The sequence below is a fragment of the Myotis brandtii genome, unplaced genomic scaffold, assembly GCF_000412655.1.
Source record: "Myotis brandtii unplaced genomic scaffold, ASM41265v1 scaffold455, whole genome shotgun sequence".
In the NCBI taxonomy this organism is placed as follows: Eukaryota; Metazoa; Chordata; class Mammalia; order Chiroptera; family Vespertilionidae; genus Myotis; species Myotis brandtii.
In genome coordinates this window covers 2,805,203-2,827,185 of record NW_005367384.1, presented here as the reverse complement: position 1 = coordinate 2,827,185, position 21,983 = coordinate 2,805,203, and the positions used below count along the sequence as shown (strand labels likewise).

Below are 21,983 nucleotides of genomic sequence, written 5' to 3'. Positions count from 1 at the left end.
GGATGTGCCCGCAACCCAGGTACATGCCCTTGACCAGAATCGAATCTGGGACCTTTCAGTCCACAGGCCGACACTCTATCCACTGAGCCAAACTGGTTTCGGCTTTATTTCAATTTTTTAATGTTGTTGGTTTTCAGGAAACATAATGGGAAAATAAGTGAACTAGAAGTTAGATCCCAGTCCTCTGTCTGCCATTTATTCATCTAACATTTCTTGAGCATTTACTATTGGACAGGCACCATGCTGGGTACAGGAAATGATGGGCTAGTGAGCAAGAGATTACATAACAGAAAGATTACACAACGATGTCACTAATACAAAATGCACAGGTTGCCCTAGCCAGTTTGGCTCAGTGGCTAGAGCATTGGTCCTTAGAATGAAGGGTCCTGAGTTTGATTCTGATCAAGGGCATGTAACTCGGTTGCAGGCTCAATCCCAGGTTCTGACTGGGGTGTGTGGGGAGGCAACCATGTGTGTCTCTCTCACATGGATGTTTCTCTTTCCCTGTCTCTTCCCCACCCTTCCACTCTCTAAAAATCAATGGAAAAATATCCTAGGGTGAGGATTAACAGAAAAAAAAACATGTTGGCACAGAGAAGGGACCAAATTCTGCCTGAAACAGGCTTGAAAGAAGAGATGATCTTTGAGATAAGTCTTTAAAAATGAAAGGGAGTTCATCTGGCAAGCAAAGTAAAGAAAGGGAATTCCGTGCACTACATAAATAGAAGAGATAATGGTGATGATTTTTCTGCTAATATCACACATTATCTGAGCTAGAAAATAACAAATATACATAGGGCTTAATTATATGCTATGCATAATTTTAAGTTATCTAGAGTAAGCCACTTAATTTCCAACCCATGAGGTAAGTTACATTATTGACCCCATTTTTAAGGGGCGGAAACTAAGACTTGGAGATTTTCATAGTAAGCAGCAGAGCAGGGATTCTTACTCAGGCACCTGGCTTCAGAATCCATTGCCTTCACTAAAGACCTTAGAGATCACCTATTGATGACATCTCAATAAATAAAAGGGAAGAAATGGGGCCCTGAGCAGTAATATTAGATCAAGGACTAGATCTTAGATCCCCTTTCTCTTATATCTCAGGGCTTTATCTGCTCTGGCTCCCTATGATCCCCATGAACTCTCAAATCATGGATGTAGCTCAAACCAACAGGTGTTTAATGAAACCCTATATAATCCTCTGGGTCCCTTACCATGCCTTCAACATTACTCATTTGTCTGTATAACACACTGTATCATGTAATGGTCTGCTGCCATGGTAAATTGGAAAAACTCTAGAAGATAGTATCCTAGGATACTGGCATCCTTGTCCTAGCAATGCTTTATGCTAACTATGTGACATTAGGCAGATTTCTTGACCTTTCTGACCCTTAGATTCAAAAATAAATGAAATGAGGAGGGACCAGTCAATATAAATTAGTTGGTTAAGGGCCTAGGTTCTCAAATCAGATCTGGATTCGGATCTGAGTGCCTCTGCTCATTAGTTGTGTGACCTTGGGCAAGTTAATCTCTCTAAACCTCAATTTGCTCATCTGTAAAATAGGCATAATAGTACCTACTTTATATAGCTGTTACAGTGATTAAACAACACAGTGCCTATAAAATATATAATGCAAAAGTGTTCTCTGTTAGCTACTATTTTTTTTTTTTTTTTTAGTGAGAAGGAGTGCACAGATATGCTCGTGGGTTAACTACTATTATCATAAGCATTAACAGGATCATTGCACTATACATCACCTATACTTGGAACATTTTTATGGACTTTTTAATGTAGAATTTTATATAAAAACTCATGCTACATATATGCAAGTTATAAAGCAGTCCATGTCATACTTAGGATCCAGTTATTTTGCAATGGGAGGCCTCCTCACTCCAGATTATCTAGTCTGCATTCCGCCAGGGGAAACATTAGGACAATATTTCTTTTCTTAACCTAAGTGCTCCTTTATTTAACAAGGAGCTATTAATTAAGGGCCTTCATTAGAAACTACAAGCAAAATTAAACTACTTATTTGATGAAAAAAATGTGCTTATATATTGTCCAAGCTGGTTTGGCTCAGTGGATAGAGCATCAGCCCGGGAACTGAAGGGTCCTAGGTTTGATTCCAGTCAAGGGCACATGCCTGGGTTGTGGGCTTAACCCCAGTGGGGGACTTGCAGGAAGCAGCCAATCAATGATTCTCTCTCATCATTGATGTTTCTATCTCTCTTTCTCTCTCCCTTCCTCTCTGAAATCAATAAAGATATATATAATTTAAATGTGCTTATATTCACTCTTTTTAAGGCCATGGCTAAAGTCTTTGTGCATTTTATGTCAAAGTTCCTCTTCCCAAACTTAAAGTGATACATCGGGTAAAAGCCTGAAGGATTCTGGGAGCACAGGTAAGATTATACTTCTACTTGCAGTGGAACTCATCTAAGAGAAAGCGTAAGAATAAAGAGTTGATCATGTATTTGAAAATAAAGGTAAAAATGTGTACATTTATAAGGATTGGGTTTAACTACAACGCACAAAGAAGTGGCTTAAACAAGGTTTATTTGTGTCTCCCACAGAAGTCCAGAGGTAGATTGCCAGGACTGATGGTGTCTCCACGGTCATCACAGACCCCAGCTTCTTCTGTCTTCCATCCTGAAGATCATCTCATGGTCCCAGATGGCTTTCATTTCAGACATGAAACAGCCAGATATGAGGGTCTGGAGAAGCACAAAGTACAAGACTCCAACAGAGTCACCTCGTTTAAGGAACTTGCCTGAAAGCACCACCAAATGATTTCTGTTGTACCCCCTTGGTAACCTTTAACTGCAAGATTAGGAATGCAGTATTTCAGCTGTGCACACTGTTACCCCTAATAACACCTGGGTTCTGTAAATGCAGAAGGGATAATGGATATTGGGTAGTATATTAATCATGTTTCCTATTTTCTGTATTTTGTGATGCATTGACATCTTGGGGCCTTGCAGACCAGGGGAAGGGACCACCCTCCTCCCAAGTTTAGCTAATTCCTAGAAATAGTAAATGGCTTGCCCATGAGCATGCCTTTGCTATGCAAACCAAGCAATCCTAAGTCCCTGGGTCCATACGCTCCATTAGCCTCCTTTTATCAGGCTTCTACAGTACAGCAAACTCCTCCTCTACCCAACATCACCCCAGGGCCTATACCTGACAACCAGGGGCTGCCTGCACAGCCCAGAGCCTGCTGGAAATTATTTCCACGGTCCAATCCTGAACTTGCTCAGCTTGCCTATCCTGTCTTATCCATCCTTTCCTCATGAAAAAAAAAAAAAACAAAAAAAACCCCCGCCCCCACCCCCCCCCCCCCCCCCCACCTTGCTCCTTCTGCCTCCTGACCTACCCTGGAGCTTCCCATGTGGTCCTGCATGGTGTGGTGTGGTTCCACCTCTTGGGAACAGTATGTAAGAAACTTCTCTCTCAAAGGCAGTTGTCTCCATGTCTGTCATCCCATCATATCCAATTAAAGCAAATCCCAGTAGCCGGGCCAGCGTGGCTCAGTGGTTGAGCGTCGACCTATGAACCAGGAGCTCACGGTTTAATTCCTGGTCAGGGCATATACCCAGGCCGCAGGTTCGATCCCCAGTAAGCGGCATGCAGGAGACAGCTGATCCATGATTCTCTCTTATCATTAATGCTTCTATCTCTCTCTCCTTCTCCCTTCGTCTCTAAAATCAATAAAAATATTTTAAAAAATAAAACAAATCCCAGGTATATTATAAAACAAGTAGGCAACTGCAAATCTTTCCCACATTATGGTTTTCCACAACAGAAAGCTGGAATCCAGACATTTAAAAGTTATTTCACAAAATCTATTTACAACGTATTTGGCAGAAGAAGAAAAAAGTTGCTCGTCTCAACTTATCTTCTAAGCTCCAGGTTCATTAATCACCACCCTGACAAATATAAGCTTAAACTTACATGTTCAAAACTAAACTCATTGCTCTGGCGTTGTGGCTCAGTTGGTTGGAGCGCTGTCCTGTGCACTGAAAGGCTGCAGTTTGATTCCCAGTCAGGGCACATGCCTATGCTGCAGGTTTGATCCCTGATGATAAATGTCTCCCCTCGCCCACCCCACCGCCTCCCTTCCTCCCTCTCTATAATCACTAAAGCATATCCTCAGGTGAGGATTAAAAACAGAACAAAACACTGCACTGTACACTCATTATCTTCCCTCTTCTCAAATCTGCTCCCACATCCATATTCCTCAGTCTCAGAAACAAAGTGCCACTACCCACACAGCTGTCCAGGCTGGAGCTTCAGAATTATCTGTTGTCTTTTACCATCTCTTCTGTCACCACTAGACTCTGGGAGGGGGTATATGCTCTTAGTATCCCCAACCCTGAGCCTAATAGGAGCCTAACACGTAACCGGTACACAACAAATGGATCAATGTGAACCCCAAATGCCCCTCATGTCACCTCTCACCCACCCTACCAACCTTTCTAGGCTTGTTCAGTCCCTTTCTAACTGCCTCCAGACTTTCTCCCTCTAACCCTTCACCTGCCTTCAATGTTCGTTTGATGAGATGTCCGTCTTAAAACCTTCTAGAGCTCCCACTGCCAAAGTCCTCTGCAAGCTTTCAAGGCCCTTTCTGATCTAGCCTGACCCACTCTTCATGGTTTTCTCTCTCACTGCTTCATACACTTTTAAGTTTCTGGGCCTTTGTCCATCCTGATTCTTCTGTTAAACACTAACCTAACTATGCTCTTCTGTGCCCTACACAGGACTTTATTTCTACCATATTACACTTAGCTACACAGGCTCCTATTTGTCCTCCCCACACAACCCTCATCAACCTAAATCAGGAGCTCCTTCAATGCAGGACTCCTGTTATACTCATCCCTACACTCAGGCCTGCAGGGTGCATGGCATACCGCAAGTATCTAGTTGACTTTTGAGTTTAAACAGATGCCCAAATTAATTGTAAAAAGCCATGGAAGAGTAAAAAACAAACAACAAAACATTTCCCAAGAGGGATATGTGCTCAGTAATCCATGGACATTAGTAACAACAACAAAAAGATCAAGTACAATACACTGAAGTTAATATGCTCTCATAAGTATCTATGGGATTTAATGCAATGGGCATGGTGACACAGTGATATGCCTTGTTTAAAATAACTACAGCAATAACAATAGCCCATATGTGTTGTGCACTTGATCCAGTCACTCCGTGCTAATAAGCTACATATATTATTTATTATGCTCTTCACAGTAGACCTATAAAGTAGATACTACTATTGTCCCTGTTTATTCACAGAAGACAAAACAACCAAAATCCAAGGCAAGGAAAGTTAAGAAACTCACCAGAGACCACTCAGCTTGTGAGGGAAGCAGGGATTCAAATCCAGGCTTTTTAATGGCATGGCCTTAAGGGAACTAATATGATAGACCACTTTTTCTCAAATGACAGGTGCAACAGAAAAACTAAAATGTCAAGATGTACTACTTTATGGACTAACAAGACCCTGAGGTCAAAAGCACGGGAGAGAACAAAAGGATGAAGAGGAAAGAGACAAAAAGAGAAATTTCATTACTGTGGCTGCATGATTCTGATGGCCGAAAAAAACATCCACAGTCCTATCACAGACTGTGGGACTGGCACAGAGGCAAATACAGCAGTAAGAGGGGGCTCAAACATTGTTGATACCTGCCAAATCTTTCTCCAGTGAGCCTGACAAATTCTAGAACCATCTTCCTAACAATTTCTCTCTCCATAGGAAGGAAACAATGAGGAGCACACACAATGAACTTACTTTAACCAGAAGAGGCACTGCTTGGTTAAAAGAGGAATGTGTAAAGAGAACCTGGTAGAGACATTAGCTGTGACTTATTTTCCTGTAGCTATCAGACTGAAATCAGAAAGAGTAAAAAGATAGAGGTATTTCTCCCTCAAGTGTGATTCTCCCCCCACCAATTATGTATTAAACTCCCTGTGAGATTCATATGCTCCCTGCATGGGGTGCTGGTCGAAGGTTAGCAGTGAGGAGTTGTGGATTCTAGAGGCAATGGGAGTGGGAGGGTGGCAGGAAACAGGCAGTGGGCAGAAAACAAAATGAAAACTTCACATACCTAAGTTCACACTCAAGGTTGCCTCTTTTAAGCTACATGACTTCAATATGCTACTCAACCTCTGCTTAGGGTTCCCCTCTTCCCAGGTAAAATGAGGCTAATACTACCTTCTTCCTAGGGTCAAAGTTAAATGAGACAGTGATAAAAGCACTTAGCCTGGCAGGCAGTAAGCACACAAATGTCAGCCATTCGTACAATTACTGTAAGAGATTTCTCTAAACTCATTACCTGTGATCATCTCGCATTTTAAATTTGTTTGCTGTTGCTCCCAACCATCTGCATGGCACACAATGCAAACCCTGACAGATAGCTCAGTAAAATGATCCTGCCCTCATTTTCATGTCAGTGTCTGAGTGAACTCCAACTGAACGACAAACATTCACAACGCACTAAAATGTCGCTGTGCTAGGCTGAGCTGGACGGAGGCAAAGAGTAGTCTGAATCAACGGTAAACCTGCCTTAAAGAATTGCATGGCCTACCCACGGTGGCTCAGTGGCTGAGCATCGACCTATGAATCAGAAGGTCATGGTTCGATTTCCAGTCAAGGCACGTCCCCGAGTAGTGGGCTCAGTCCCCAACAGTGGTCATGCAGGAGGCAGCCAATCAATGATTCTCTCTCATCATTAATGTTTCTATCTCTCTCTCCCTCTCCCTTCCTCTCTGAAATCAATAAAAATATATTTAAGAAAAAAGAATAGAATTGCATGTTCTTTAGGGAACAAAGAGAAACTATTACTAATTTCTCCTGAGCTACTAAGGTTGGGCTGTAACCTGGTTGGCAATGAAAGGAATTCTCAAAACAGCCACAGAAGCATGTCCTTGGTATTCTTGGACATCTCTAGATTAATCGTCCGGTGGTATTTAAGAAATGAATGTTGGCTGAAAACTGTATAGGCAGTGAACAGTGCATCTCATGTGGGTTGGTCTTTAAAGTTGGTTGCTCTGGGTTGTATACATATATTAAGGGGATAATGAAAGAAAAAGAGGGTAGAAAAAAAAAATAAAAGAGGTGAGTGTCTAAGCATGAGATGCCAAGATGCAGATGATGGGGAAAAAAACACGAACGTCTGATTACCTGTTCATCTCCAGTACATGAAGCGGTACTAGCTGAAGGTGAATGAGTTTAGCAAGCCTGCCTTGGAAATAATGGAAAGGTGTTTCTTTTCCCCAAAATGAAAACAGCTTTATTTTTTCTTATTATAAAAGTAATACACTTTCAATGCTAAAAAGTAAAATTAGGATATATAAAAGTTTAAGGAAATAAGGAAAAATCACACAAAATCCCCCCATCCAGAGATCATAACATTTAATGTTTCTTCCTCTAGACCAGTGGTTCTCAACCTTCCTAATGCCGTGACCTTTAATACAGTTCCTCATGTTGTGGTGACCCCCAATTTCATTGTTACAAATTGAACATAATTAAAGCATAGTGATTAATCACAAAGACAATATGTAATTATATATGTGTTTTCCGATGGTCCTAGGCGACCCCTGTGAAAGGGTCGTTTGACCTTCAAAGGGGTTGCGACCCACAGGTTGAGAACCGCTGCTCTAGACTTTTCTAAGCATATAATTACATTAATTGCAACTTTTTTTTTTTGGGGGGGGGGGGCGGACTGGGATAACACCACACATGCTGTTTGATACTTTTTCTCCCACTGTTCTATGTATCATACTCCTCTCTCCACCTAACACGGAATCTCAAAATCAGTCACAGGGCAGATTTCGGCAGGTATATCTGAAAAAGGGAAATGTGGGACACACTTGGACCAGATGATCCCCATATTCTATTACTGCTATTGGGTTCCACATATCTCCTCTATGCCTAGACATGTTGGGAGAAGCAGACGGGGCTGCCTCGGTGGGAGGGCAGAGTTGGTACTCCCACAACCTGTCTGATGTGAATCGCCAGGTCTGCAGTACAAAGCACATCTGAGGCCTCCGCGTTGAACACCTGACTCTGCAGGCTCTGCCACCCCAGCCTCAGAGCCTTTCAGGAAGTCTGCAGGGGGAGTTTGGAGAAGAGGCCCTTCAGGAAGTCTGCAGGGGGAGTTTGGAGAAGAGGCCCTCGGCTTACGAGGATCCCGTAGGACACAATTTCTGCCCCTGTGGCCCAGGCTCAGAATTCCTTTCAGGTGGTCATTAAGAGTCCATATGGAGTGTGTGAATTCTGAACCTGTTCAAGTCCAGCACCTCCTAAGCTTCAGTGAGCAGCATGCTCTCAGGCAGAGGGGAGAGGACGTGTACCCCAGGGCACATATACATAGGCTGGGCCTGACCCAGATGGAATGAATAACTTCTATAGCAGCCAACCTCTAAAACCCTGCAGCAAACTAGAGGCGAACCTGTGGAGGACTGACGCAAACTTTAAGTACTAAAAGATGCATTGAAAAGCTGTGTTTATTTCATGTGATCCTTGTTAGTAAATTATTAGTACTCTGTAATTTCCAGAACCTTATAATAAAAGCACACAATTTTCTGCACGTACACAAGTTTCTCTTATGTATATGTGCATCCAGACCATGTGGAAAAAGGAAAGGAAAATGTCATACTGAGGCTCCAACCTAGGGAGGCAAGGTCAAAGGTTGGTCAGGGGACTTCCCTGAGAGTTCTGGATGAGAATAAAAGGAAAGAGAATCAGAACCAGAGCCCTGTACCATCCTCTGGAGATGAACTACTTCACCCCTAGCTATATTTCAGGTCTTTATTGCTAGTAAACTTCATTTCATAAATGCTACTATTGAAACTGTCCACAAACAAAAGATTTGAAGAAGGCAGGTTGGATACCAACCAGCTCAGCAACTCCCTTCACTTTGGGCTAACGCTGAATATCCCACTGGGATCATGCATCTTTCAAGACTTATCCACTGTCTGTTCTATGCCAAGCTCTGGTTAAAGTACAGGCACACAGAGCAAACAGCTAAGAAAATCAATATTTACAACAGGGAGATAGATGCCTAACATATAGTGATGCTCAATAAATACTGAATCAATACTATAGCAGAAATGCGCACAAAAACCAAGGGGTCTTCCCAAAGGACATTATTCCTTTGCTATAGCACAGATGAACCTGACAGTTCACTATTCTGTATACTTGTACACAGAAACCACCCCTAAAAGAATAAACAATTAGTGAATGTCGCATTAGACAGCAACTACCAAGGTTGATGGCACAAAAAGGGAAGTGGAGAGCAACAGTCAGGAGAAAGGAGAAATATTATCATTTTATATAAAAGAATATTTTAATTTTTGTCCTTAGAAACTATAAAGACTATACATGATTTGGAAATGAGACTATACCAAACACTGGCCAAAGAAGAGTGGTCCGCTCTATGCCTTCTCTTTTGTCTGGTCACTCAGAAATATAATGTTATCTGTAAAGAAGCCAGAGTATAAATATTATTTTCAGAACACTTTTCCCATCCCATTTAATCATTCCCCTCTAATACATATATACTTCAGTGCTGTTACGTAAAAGGATTTTATGCCAATTCTCAAAATACTGAACAACTCTTGCTGTTCCCTAGAGGTATATACAATTGGCAGGATGGAGCTCAAAGCTGGGCTTCGGCTATCTGTCAACAATTCAGACCTTGTTAAAAGAGGTGGCATATTTCTTTTCTTCCCTAGACAATTAAGGTCTTCTCAGCAATGACTCTCTACCAAACAAGTCACAAACTTCAAAGCTTTCAATGCTCAGGCAGGTGCCATTAAACAGGCAGCACATCCTCACGTAGAAAAGGACCAGGCATAACACTCCTCATGCTGGAGGTGGGGGGAAGGACGGGGTTCAACACATGGCCTTGTCGGCAAGGACAGATTTATTTATGTTTTAAAGGAAGTTTGAACACTCACATAGAAGACATTTTATTTTTAAATGTTAAAACAGAATGACTTTTTATATACTCATTCTTTGGAAAAGACTGACTAATCAATATTACAAAGAGAACATTTTTATCTAAGAACATCAGACATTACTCTTAAAATGCTGTTCCAGACGGAGTTAGTTTAGGACATGCAAAGAAAAAGAATTAGTAATACTTCCTGTATAACTCCAAAAGATCTAGATTCTTTTAACTTTGGAATTATTTAAAAATGGTTATTATATAATGACTGAATATTTATTGACTATCCAGTCTTCAAAAAATGGAATATTTTGGTGCAGAATGTTTATTTCAGAAGAGATTGTTAGAACTGCATCACTGTGTAAAGACAAGAGTGCCATCTGCTGGTGGTTATTTTTAAGTTATAGACATGGTCCCTAGGAGGAAAAAATATAGCCTATGAAACAGATCAACCAAATTAAACTCCTTTCAATTCAAATGTCACTAAAGACCTATTCATTTATGATCTAGAAATCTATATGAACACTGGTGACAAGAAAAACACAAAAAGGCAGATAATCTGAAATGCATCCATTTGGCTAAGTTCATAACAATTTACACAATCAAAATTAGCCCACACATTTGGTTTATAGTAAAATATGAAAGTGTTAAATGCTTCATAAATAAATAGTTAATAGAGATTTAGAAATTGTCAATTATTATGTTATTAGAAGCTTGGTTTCCCACTGCTGAAATCATAGGTGTAGATCTATATACCATATGGAGATCTGGAAAAAAATTTGAACAGTTGGATATGGCCAAAGGAAGAACAGGACATGGAGGAAATGATTTACTGTCAAGACACTCAAGAATTATGAAAACAAAATGGTCATGAAGAACCTTGTCTAAGGTCTGATGATGAAGGCAGAAAATTACCCATGCTGGTTTTTAAGGTCAATATACTTTCAAAAAAGCCAGTAAGAAAATACATATTGTAATTATTATTTACAACAAATTGTAATTTACCAATATGGTCTGGTGGGTAAAACATGAACTCTGGAGCAAGGAAGAGAAACATTTTAAAAAAAAAAGTGTTAAGTAAAACAGACTTAAGTTGCCCTGGTCGGTTTGGCTCAATGGATAGAGCATTGGCCTGTGGACTGAAAGATCCCAGGTTTGATTCTGGTCAAGGGCATGTACCTCAGCTGCAGGCTCGATCCCTGGCCCTGGTCAGAGTGTGTGTGGGAGGTAACCAATCGATGTGTTTTTCTCACATTGATTTTTTTTTCTCTCTCTCCCTATCCTTTCCACTCTCTCTAAAAAAAATCAATGGAAAAATATCTTCTGGTGAGGATTAATAAAAGAGACTTAAGTTCTCAGATGTCCAGCCTTCAGAACTGTAAGAAAATAAATTTCTGTTGTTTAAAAAAAATGAGAGAGACTTAAGACACATGTAATAATGTAAGATAATGTTTGGATTTATTGAGCAATCAAGGAATTCTGAACACTGTGATAACTGGTAAAAACAATTTTTAACAGTAATTTCTTAACAGCACTGTAGCTGTGTTTAAAATGGAGCCCATATCTTTCAGAAGTACCTACTGAAATATTTATGGATGAAATAATATAACATCTGAAATTCATAATAACCCAGGTGGAGGAAAAGTGGCTGGAAGTTTAGATGAAGTAGTATCAGCTCTCAGTTGATAATTTTGAAGCTAAATGATAAATGTTTTTTAAAAAAATTTCTCTCCACTTTTGTATGTGTGACATTTTCCAAAATGAAAAATTTAATTTTTAAATAATTTTGGCATGACTCAGAAGATCCTAAACATTGAGACATTATTACTACAATAAAATGTCTTTCATTCTCATCTACTTATCTATAAAAACAAAGTTTCTCGGTGTTTATATCCATAAAAATGAACAAAAGAACAGAATCAGTTCTTAACTACTGTCTTATTTTAGCACTTTCTCCAAGAATGGGGAAAAAAGAACCATGATAACACAATGAAGAAGAAATGTAACATTGAGCATCTTACTGTCAGAATTTTAAAAAATATTTTAAAATTTCTATTTATGTATGTATTTTTCTTACAAATATAACTGGATGAGTAATAGAAGATGCTTAACTACACAATCTATTAAGATACGCTTCAGAGGAGAAAATGGGATGGGAAAACAAGTTCAGAGAAAAGGGAATACAGTCATGTGCCATTTAATGATGAGTATAGGTTTTGAGGTATCGTTTGTTAGGCAGTTCCATTGTTGTGCAAACATTGTAGAGTTCCCTTACACAAACCTAGACAGTATAGCCTACTACACATCTAGGTTGTATGATATAGCCTAGTGCTCCTAAGCTACAAGTCTGTACAGCCTATTACTGTACAAAAATACACAAGATTAATCCTACCAGACCTGAGGCCCTGAACCTAACGGTTCCCTATACCTGGGCTCCTGAGCATTAAAGAGAAAAAACCAACATGATATAGAAAAATGTTAGTTACATGCAAACAAGTGGTTAGAATATGATGGAACTTGGAGACATTGTAGATAGGTCTACCTTTCATCTACCTTTCATCTAGTGTCAATATTCCACCTTTGTGTGGAAATTACCAAAAAATCGGTACAGCGGTCTGGTAGGGTTAAGTCAAGCACAAGAAAAAATGATGCAATCAAGAGCTGCTGGGTGTAACACCCATTCTGTTTATAGAAAAGTTTTTTTTAAGAAGTAGAGAGAGTACAATCTAAAATAATGATAAAAAGTAAATACACAAACCAGTAACAGTCATTTATTATCAAGTATTATGTACTATACATAACTGTATATCCTGTATTTTTATACAACTGGCAGCGTAGGTTTGTTGATACCAGCGTCCCACAAACACGTGAGTAATGCACTGTGCTTGAGATTACAATGGCTATGATGTCACTAGCCGATAGGAAATTTTCAGCTCCATTATATTACTAGAGGCTTGGTGCATGACATTCGTGCACTGGGGGGTGAGGGGGCGGGGTCCCCTCAGCCTGGCCTGCGCCCTCTTGCAGTCCGGGGCCCCTCGGGGGATGTCCACCTTCCGAGGGATCCTTAGCACTGCTGTGGAGGTGGGAGAGGCTCCTGCCACCACTGCTGCGCCCACCAGCCATGAGCCTGGCTTCTGGCTGAGTGGCACTCCCCCTGTGGGAGTGCACTGACCACCAGGGGGCAGCTTCTGCATTGAGCGTCTGCCTCTGGTGGTCAGTGTGCGTCATAGTTACCAGTCATTCCACCATTTGATTTGCATATTAGGGTTTTATTATATAGGACTAGAGGCCCAGTGCACAGATTCGTGCACCGATGGGGTCCCTTGGCCTGGCCTGAGGGTATCAGGCCACAACCGGCTCTCCAACATCCTCCGAGGGGTCCCAGATTGCGAGAGGGCGGTTCTCAGGTGACACACCCTGGAATAGGTCGCCCTCCTCTCTGGTTCTAGGTGTGTCACCCAAGAACTGCAGCTGCCAAGTCACCACAGCTCGGCAGCTCCTGCGTTAAGCATCTGCCCTCTGGTGGTCAGTGCACGTCATAGCTACTGGTCAGAGCGTCTGCCCCCGGGTAGTCATTGCGTGTCATAGTTACCAGTCAGATGGTTGAACGGTCGCTTAGGCTTTTATATATATAGGTAATACCACTGCTGTGTATGTGGTCCTTTGTTGACTCAAACGACATTATGCGGTGCATGACTGTACTATAAAATTTCCAAATGTTGAAGAACTTGTTCATAGATTTTTAAAAAATGATGACTGATATCAAATTGCTATATTTAGATCCATTAATACAATATTATATTGAAAAAATGTTAATGTCAATTTAAAGATGTCCAAATGGGTATAGTTTTCAAAATTTTTGTAGAATTTTCAAAACAGTTTGAAAACTGCTCTAGGGGATAGCTTCTTCACCTTCTTTAAACTCTGTGTCCATCTTTTCTAAGTTATTTTAATGAGAATAGTGATTTAAAACAAAAGCATCATGGTAAGTACCAAAGAGGCTCTGAATACTAGTAAACCTGCACAAATGTCTAATGCCACTCAATTAATCTAACTCTATCTTCCCACATGCTTCTCCCTATTTAGGCCATATCCTTCAAAGACTCTAACTCCAACAATAAGAACTGGCACAGATAGTTCAATGTATACTCTACTCAACATTACTTGTGAACTAAGACGGTTTGAGTGTAGAGATAATTTTCTAAAGGAATAGGTAAGTGTAGAAACTCATAGCAAGCCCACAAAGCACACTCAGCATTCTTCTAGTGAGCTGCCTTACAATCTCATTAGCATCAGTATCTCAGTCCCAGTGAAAGTTGCTTATAACACAACCAAGCTTTTAAAGAAGGGGAAAAGAACAGCTGTTATCACAAGCTTACCAGCTATGATTGTTGTTGCTTGTCGCCTCACATTATTTTTATCCATATATTCACCATAGTCTACTTTCCCTTCCACATAAATTCGAGACCTGAAATAAAATGTACAGTTTTTAGTCTGGAGATTCTAATATGCTTTACAAGAGTCAGATCAGGGGCAGTAATGAGAATACACTAAGGATGAAATATATAATCACACATAACCTCATTTCTGCTACTACTATTTCATAAAGTTCAAAATTAAGTGTACTGAAACAGAATGTACACACATTCTCATCTCAGTAAAATGACTCATCTCAGTAAAAAGGACAATGTTTTCATCCTTGAGCGACTGTGGTCCATAAGGAAGTTTAAAAAAATTTGTTCAAAATCTTAAGCTAAAATTTAAAAAAAGGTTTTAAAGGCAAAGATAGTAAAAATGAAAGAGTAATCTAGTGACAGCCTTTAAATATCTAGGATTGATTTCAAATGTGTCATTTTCCTTGACCTTTGATTTTGGACTCCCTAACAGATTTGATTTTCACTTGTTTTTCAAATCCTAAAGTTTTCCTCAAGAGACTTAGATAATTAAAATTCTAAATAGAGGTTTTCAGCTTAGTATTTCACTCAGAATTAATTACTAAGACTATTTCTGCACTATCTAGAAGGACGAGCTAGAAGACACACTAGGTGAAATTGCATAGACATTTTCCTAGAAATTTTCTACATGTTTATATGTGTATATGCACATTATTCAGACATACATACACAAATGGCGAAGGAGGTACATATGAAGAAAAGGCATGCAGTTATAGGAAAGAAATTGAAATTGCAGTGGCTGCTGAAATTACTTTTCATGAAATATGTTAACTGTGAATACAACTGCTGTTAAACACACCCTTTTGTCCTGCGGATTTAGAAAAAGCACTTTTTATTCATAATCAATACAAGCATTTCTAAAGGGACCTATGTAGCCTATATAAAATAGTCAAATATAAAAAACTGATGTGTATAGGACCATAATACCTCACTGTGCCAGGCTTCACATTCCAGGTCCTCTGCTAAGGCCATCATGTGGAGGACAAGACGCACGACCCAGCCGTCAGTGTTGTTGCCTTGTTCACGGGGCACTTGGTACATTTTGCCTTCCCTCTGGCCTCGTCTGCTCCTATTTATATTCACGTCCTATTTTCCCTAAACTTTAAGTTCTTAGAATGCTAAACCAGGTTTTATACACCTTTCACACAGAACAACACCTGCATATACTATTAAGCACTGAATGAATATTTCCTGAGTTAATATAAATTGATAGTACTCAGGAACAAAGGAGTTACACAATTCATGAGAACACTGTTGTCAGTTTTTAAACCATTCAAACTGTAAGATTCTTCCTGCCCCCACTTACCCCTTTTTCACATACTGATATGCCACATCTCTGAGGCCTGGTCGGAATACTGAAATTCTGTGCCATGTTGTCTTTTGACTGACATCACCTAAATCACAAGAATAGGAAACATGGTGACAAATGCCAGCAGACAAAATAAATGCCAAAGAACAACATGCCTGGCAAAACCAACATCGCAGTGTCAAAGAGAACAAAACAAAGTCAGAGAAGAACGGTCTTTTCTAAAAGTAACTTATCTCTAGTTAATTAAAACTAAACAATGTCTCTTTATTGCTGATAAAATTATCACCCCAGTCACTTATACTCACCCATTTGGTATGCTTCACTTTCTCCTGATTTCCACATTTCATTTGTTGCTAGAGAAAATATTGTGACTGGGTTTTTCCCTTCCACCTGTCTCATGACAGGATCCTGACCAACTCGCCCCAGTAACTGCACACGATTCAGGGCTGAAATACAATGTATAGATAAAATGAGGTTCAGAGAAGTGTCCTGAAGAGGGAAATCAGTTGAAGTAACAAATAATGAGAAGTTGGGAGGAAAAAAGGGTTGGTAAGAAAGGAGAAACTATTCTTAGAGTAGCCCACAAAACAAATACCAGTATTAAGTAAGCTCTTTATCTTAAATTCTTCTTTAAAATACCTTTAAAAAAACCGTGTCACTAAAATAACATCTAAGATCTGAAAATCTTTATAAATACAAGAAAATATTTCTGTGAAACAACGGGTTTCATAAACTTTCAGTCCCTCAGACAAATAGCACATAACGCTAGGTAACTTAGATAACCAACTACGACTCAAGGAAATTATATGGCAGGAAAGTGACAAGAGGGAGTGAGATCTGATTGATAAAGAAAGAAAGGCCCAATTTACACGAGGCCCTGCAGCCTGATGGGGCAAGGCCAAGATCCAAGAGGCAAATGTGAGCCAAAGGCATGGTGACTTACAGATTATAAAACACCAGTGCACCCCTGCAACACATTTGAGAGAACATTAGCACATTGCTACAAATATACTTTAAACGTGGAAATTAGCTACCACTTACATCTTTCCAGAACCAAGCTGCTTACTGCTTCAGACTCATGTCTTACAAATTTATGAAACACCTAAAGTGGAAAAAATGAATAAAATGGATGTAAGTTTTTGGAATTTTCAGGGAAAAGCAAATGCAGACAGAAGACCTACTCACATTTGGTCACCATCTAGTCAGCTGCTCCTACAGCATATACATCCACGGAAAACAAGAGACGTGCTTCCCATGTTCTCCATCACACGGTGCCAGAAGGACCATGCAACACTTACGGGCAGCCCACTACAGAGCCCAAAGGTACAAAGGAGGCACTAGAGAGCATGCCCGAGAAAGTTACTTTATGGCCCTCTCCTGTTTCTTTTGTGATAACCCTCCTGTTTATGATGCTTCTGTGGCTGCACACAAAAGGTAAAATCCAACATATGCTGAAAAAACTCATGCTTTCAATAGGCCAATAAAAAGGTCTAAGATAAACAAATTTGGTTCCCTGATAAAGTACAAAGATATGTCCAAATCAGTTCGTCAGAGAAAGGTAGTTGCTGGCACATAACAGCAGCACTCAATGATAATAACAGCTGTCGTCACTCAATTCCAGCTAAGTGCTTCAGCTCTTATCAATTCATCCTCAGAATATACCTATAAACTATGCAAAATTGTCCCCACTTTAGAGATGAAAAAAAAAATGAAGTTCAGAGAGATGAAGTAACTTGCCCAAAACCCTACAGAAAGCAAGTGGCAAGTCATGCCTAGAACCCAGAACCTTTGGCTGCTCTCCTCAGTATGCAGAGATGGGTTGGGAGGCAGTCGACAACAAAGAAGGTAGGTAAGGGTGTGCAGGAGGCAGCCTATCAATGATTGTCAATGTGTATATATATATGTATAAATATGTGAATATATATATATATATTTGTTTGTTTTTGTTAAGAAAAGAGTTTCAACTTATTCTGCATTATCAAGATCATCCTGCACAGACTACGTGGACTCTTCTGTGAAGAGTCACCTCACAGTGTGATCTGACCCTAAATTCCTAACTGGGCAGGTCATGGTGGGTAGTCATTCCCCAAGCATATAACTTTTATGTAGTGAAAGGTTTATCTCTGCCTGAAGCAAGCCATTGTTTCTGTGCATCTAGGTTAACACACATTGGAAATAAGCCACAACTACCACCCTCAAGAGAGTACATAATCTTAACTACCTTGTAATGCAGTGGTTCTCAACATTCTGGCCCTTTAAATACAGTTCCTCATGTTGTGACCCAACCATAAAATTATTTTCGTTGCTACTTCATAACTGTAATGTTGCTACTGTTATGAATCGTAATGTAAATATCTGATATGCAGGATGGTCTTAGGCGACCCCTGTGAAAGTGTTATAAGGACCCCCAAAGGGGTTGCGATCCACAGGTTGAGAACCGCTGTATGCAATCCCCACCTTGCTCTCTCCCACTTCCATGTAATCTTCCCTAAATTTCCTTCTTAATCTCAATAGCATCATGAAAGAAGATGCAAAACTGTTATTCTCCAGAGCATTTGAGTACTTGTTCACAGGCATGTGTCCGCATTTTGGCTCAAACAAACTCTCATAAAATTTCACACAAAAAAAGAAGGTAGGTGGTCAGAAAAGGAACCACATGGCCTTATAGAAAAATGCTGGGACAATGATTCTCAGTCTTTGGATCAATAAAGATTTTAAATGTTCTAGAACTGATCTACATGTAAGTAACATGTTTTAATAAGTAATGACTCCCCATTATACATATATATGAAAAACTAGAAAATATTTCTGTTTTAGTGAACATTATTTACACAGGTAAAATCTGTCTCCAAGCCTCCATATCAAATAAGTACACATAAAGTGGGTGGGCTCAAAGCTCTTTTGCCTCTGCAGTCAAAAGCCTGAAGAAATCTAATCAGCACAATTATGGAAAAGTGATTGATTACCTGCAATACAGGTCTTCGAAACATTGCTTCTACTTTTCCTACAATCTAATCTTTAGTCCTTTCCTGAAGGAAAAAAAAAGGGGGGGGGGGTAAATTAATACTACATCATATAGCAAGAGCACAAATTCACTAATCCTAAATTCCTAACTTGCATTCCTGATATTTATGCAATCCATTATGACCATAACACATCAACATCTCTGCACCTTTGACGAGTTTTCCCCCCAAAAGAAACCTTACACCTGTATCTTTTTTATCCCCTTTAACTTCCTCCTCCTCCGACCCATACAAAAAGTTCTTATTCTGAGTTATTCTCGTTTCCATTCTATTGTCTTCTAAATTTTTATTAAAAGACAAACTCCCGGAGGGTAGGGATTTTTGTCGGATTTACTTACAGTCAAGTCCAATCCACCTAAAACAGTTCCTAACACATAGGGAGGGCTCCATAAATATTACAATGTCATGAAGGGACTTAAATCGGAAACATGTTGCTGCAAAAATTGCCTCCATCCCGGTTAGTAAAGACTAAGGCAGATTCCTGGGCTTCCGGCCTCACCGCCAGGATGGGTAGGTGCCCTTTCTAAAGTGGCGCTCCCAACCAGCCAAGTAGAGGGGAGAGGAAACGCGGAGTCCTCCCCGCGCGGAAAGAGAAGGGACAGACAGCGACAGCACAGCACCACCTCCCGACCGACGCGGGGCTGCACGGACACCTGGCACAGAGCTCACGCCTTCCTCCCGCGCTCACCGGACGCTCCAGCCGGGCAGCTCCGAGCCCGGAGGACACTTCCCGACGCGGCCGTGACGCAAGACTCGCGAGAGGAAGGAGAAACCGGAAAGGCCGTGGCGTGCCTGATGGAAATGCTGCCGGCCATCGCCACGGGAAACACGCCCCCAGAACGCGTTAGTTCCGGGAGCTTTTTTTTCTGGCTCAACACCGCCAAGTGGTGAGTGGCGCTGATTTCAAGTTTATCATGAAACGAAATTATTTGATGAGGTTCCCACCCCGGCCCGGGAGGGGGCGAGGTAGGCGGCACAAAAGATAGCTCCGCCTCTGGAAAACACTAGAAAGGTCCCGACCTCCTAAAGCAGAAAACAAGAAAAAGGTGTGGGGATAGGGCTTAGAGCGCAAAGTAAGGAGACGCCAAAAAATTGGCAATCAAGGTAAATATTTTAATTCAATGTTTAAAAAAGTCCAAATCAATGAAAAAAATTCGTGCTGAGCAAAAAATTTAAATCTTAGTTAAATACAAGTATTCTGAGACGCAAGGGAAAATATGTGCTCCTATAGTTTTATGTATTTAAAAACTTTTTTTCAGAACACTAAAGTTACTTGAAGAAATATTGAATATTTGAAAAGTTGGTGTGTTAAAACTCAGAATATTGTTTTAGGTTTAAATATTTTATTTATACCGAAAACTATTATAATTTTACTTTCCTGGCTTTAATGGACATAAAATGGTCAATATTTTCAATATCTACTTCTTATTTCCAGTTGCAAGAATTGCCATGTCTGACAACATTTTTTACAAGTGTCTTAAATAATAATTTTAATTAACTTCAGCTTACAGGTCTTACCTTTATTTAAAATTCTGGTATTTTGTTAATTGTGGATATTTTTATTTTAATATTTTAAAAACATTGCATTAAAATATTATTAATCTTAAAGGTGGGTTTTTTTGACACCCCTTATATTTTGCCTCACACCCTAATCTTGGCCCTGATAATGAAGAGGGGTATGGAACCCCACAGATTGCAGAATACAGGCCAGAAAGGGTCTCCCCCTTATCATGGCCCTGGCACTGCCCAACTTCTAGAAAGGAAGGTACCCTCCACATCGTTCCAACACGCAACTTTCCTCAGGACTCAGCTTAAAACCTTTCAATGCCTATTCTTGCCCTTAACCCTCCACATCGTTCCAACACGCAACTTTCCTCAGGAAAACCTTTCAATGCCTATTCTTGCCCTTGAAGGAAAAAATATGAATGGCTTAACATGGTTTCCAACACACACGTTAACCCATTCTAAAAGTAGACTTACTAATTGTCATTGTCAATGTAGACAGTCCAAACCTGTGGAGAATTTTTACAAGCTTATTGAGCCAAACTGACGACATATGCCAGGGAGCAAGATCTCAAATGCTCCATAGAATGGAAGTTTTGCAGCTTATTTTATATATTAGAATCAAAGGAGAAGACTTAAGAAAGATGCATGAAATCCATTGATGGTAGGTTAAGGAGCTGGGAGAAAGCAGGGGGTGGCAGGAAACCTCTAGGATTGGATAAAAGGCAAAATGGAGAAACATATAGAGTGTCCCCCCAAAATGTATGCACACACAATCAATGAAAAAAAATCGTGCTGAGCAAATTTTGGATGATTATAAAGGCAGTGTTTATTAAAATACATTTCATTTTCAAAATTGAGCTATCAGCTGTTAAAGTGTGTATACACTGTTTTGGGACACCCTGTGCTTCTTTTACATTGGTGGGTAAAGGATAGTTAATATCATTTACAGCACATAGAGATGGTATTCAGAGACAAGATAACAACAAGGGGTTCTGTGACCTCACACTCTGGTGGTCTTGTGCTCTGGTGCTGAGGGTTGTGTCTTCCAGGCATAGAAAAAGGAAATTACTCTGACATTTCAAAGGTACTATAACTGGACAACCAAGGGGTCGGGCTGCCTGTGACCACTTGAGCCAATTAAGTGGAGACAGGGTTGAATCATATGTGAGCATTTATTCCAATAATGCCGGCAGTGTGTGAGAGCAGTCTGTCACCCACACAAATCTGCTCTGACCACCCCCCCCCCTTGCCAGTTGGCTGGTTATATACACATGAGGGAGAAGATAGCTACATGCAGCTGCGAGCTACAAGTGTAACAGGGAAAGGGGTGGGGGGAGGAGAGGGTCTGCAGTCTGGCCTTCAGAAGCTCAAAGTCTAACGACAAGGTGGCTAGTCTTCTATGATGTTACAAACAGCTCGGCCCCTTCCTGGGACCAGAGAATGGTCAGTGTTCCTGAGAAAAACTCCCAGAGGGGGTCAGGGTCCAGGTGCAGCAACCAAATCAAAGCGTGTCCTGTCCTTGGTTGTTCTCAAAACGTGTTTCTTGTTTGAGTAATGGACCCATTTGGGCTCTGAGGTATCTATCTTTTACAGGCTTGTTTCATCCTCCAGTTTCCAGGGTCTGTAAGAAAACTTCTCATCTATCATTAGTAAGGTGAATAATTATTAGACAGCTGTGACTTCTCCCTGATCACCTACATCTATCCAACCATATCCTGTCCTTGGTTGTTCTCA

General features: G+C 40.3%; 1 protein-coding gene across 6 annotated transcripts; it reads right to left on the bottom strand.

Moving 5' to 3' along the window:
* Positions 1-2,543: 2,543 nt before the first annotated feature.
* SSBP1 (single-stranded DNA binding protein 1, mitochondrial) lies at positions 2,544-19,519 on the bottom strand. 6 transcript variants are annotated; one of them, XM_014546742.1, is made up of 8 exons: positions 19,397-19,503; positions 18,687-18,749; positions 16,762-16,822; positions 16,026-16,166; positions 15,718-15,805; positions 14,337-14,425; positions 9,410-9,483; positions 2,544-2,718 (listed from the first exon to the last, which is right to left on the bottom strand). In XM_014546742.1, the coding sequence occupies exons 2-7, from the start codon at positions 18,708-18,710 to the stop codon at positions 9,440-9,442; spliced, it is 447 nt and encodes a 148-aa protein (XP_014402228.1). In that variant the 5' UTR covers positions 18,711-18,749; positions 19,397-19,503; the 3' UTR covers positions 2,544-2,718; positions 9,410-9,439. The 6 variants fall into 6 exon arrangements, with proteins under 6 accessions (XP_014402228.1, XP_005875084.1, XP_005875085.1 ...); XM_005875022.2 differs by lacking the exon at positions 2,544-2,718 and having other exon boundaries at positions 8,492-9,483; positions 19,432-19,519; XM_005875023.2 differs by lacking the exon at positions 2,544-2,718 and having other exon boundaries at positions 8,492-9,483.
* Between the last annotated feature and the right edge of the window lie 2,464 nt (positions 19,520-21,983).

Bases quoted from the DNA above. Each gene is read 5' to 3' on its own strand.
- SSBP1 (XM_005875022.2), bottom strand. From the start codon at position 18,710: ATGTTTCGAAGACCTGTATTGCAG. The intron at 16,167-16,761 runs GTAAGTGGTAGC...ATTGTATTTCAG, and splicing joins CAGCTTGGTTCTGGAAAGAT to CCCTGAATCGTGTGCAGTTA. The intron at 9,484-14,336 runs GTAAGCTTGTGA...GCTTCTTTACAG, and splicing joins AGCAACAACAATCATAGCTG to ATAACATTATATTTCTGAGT.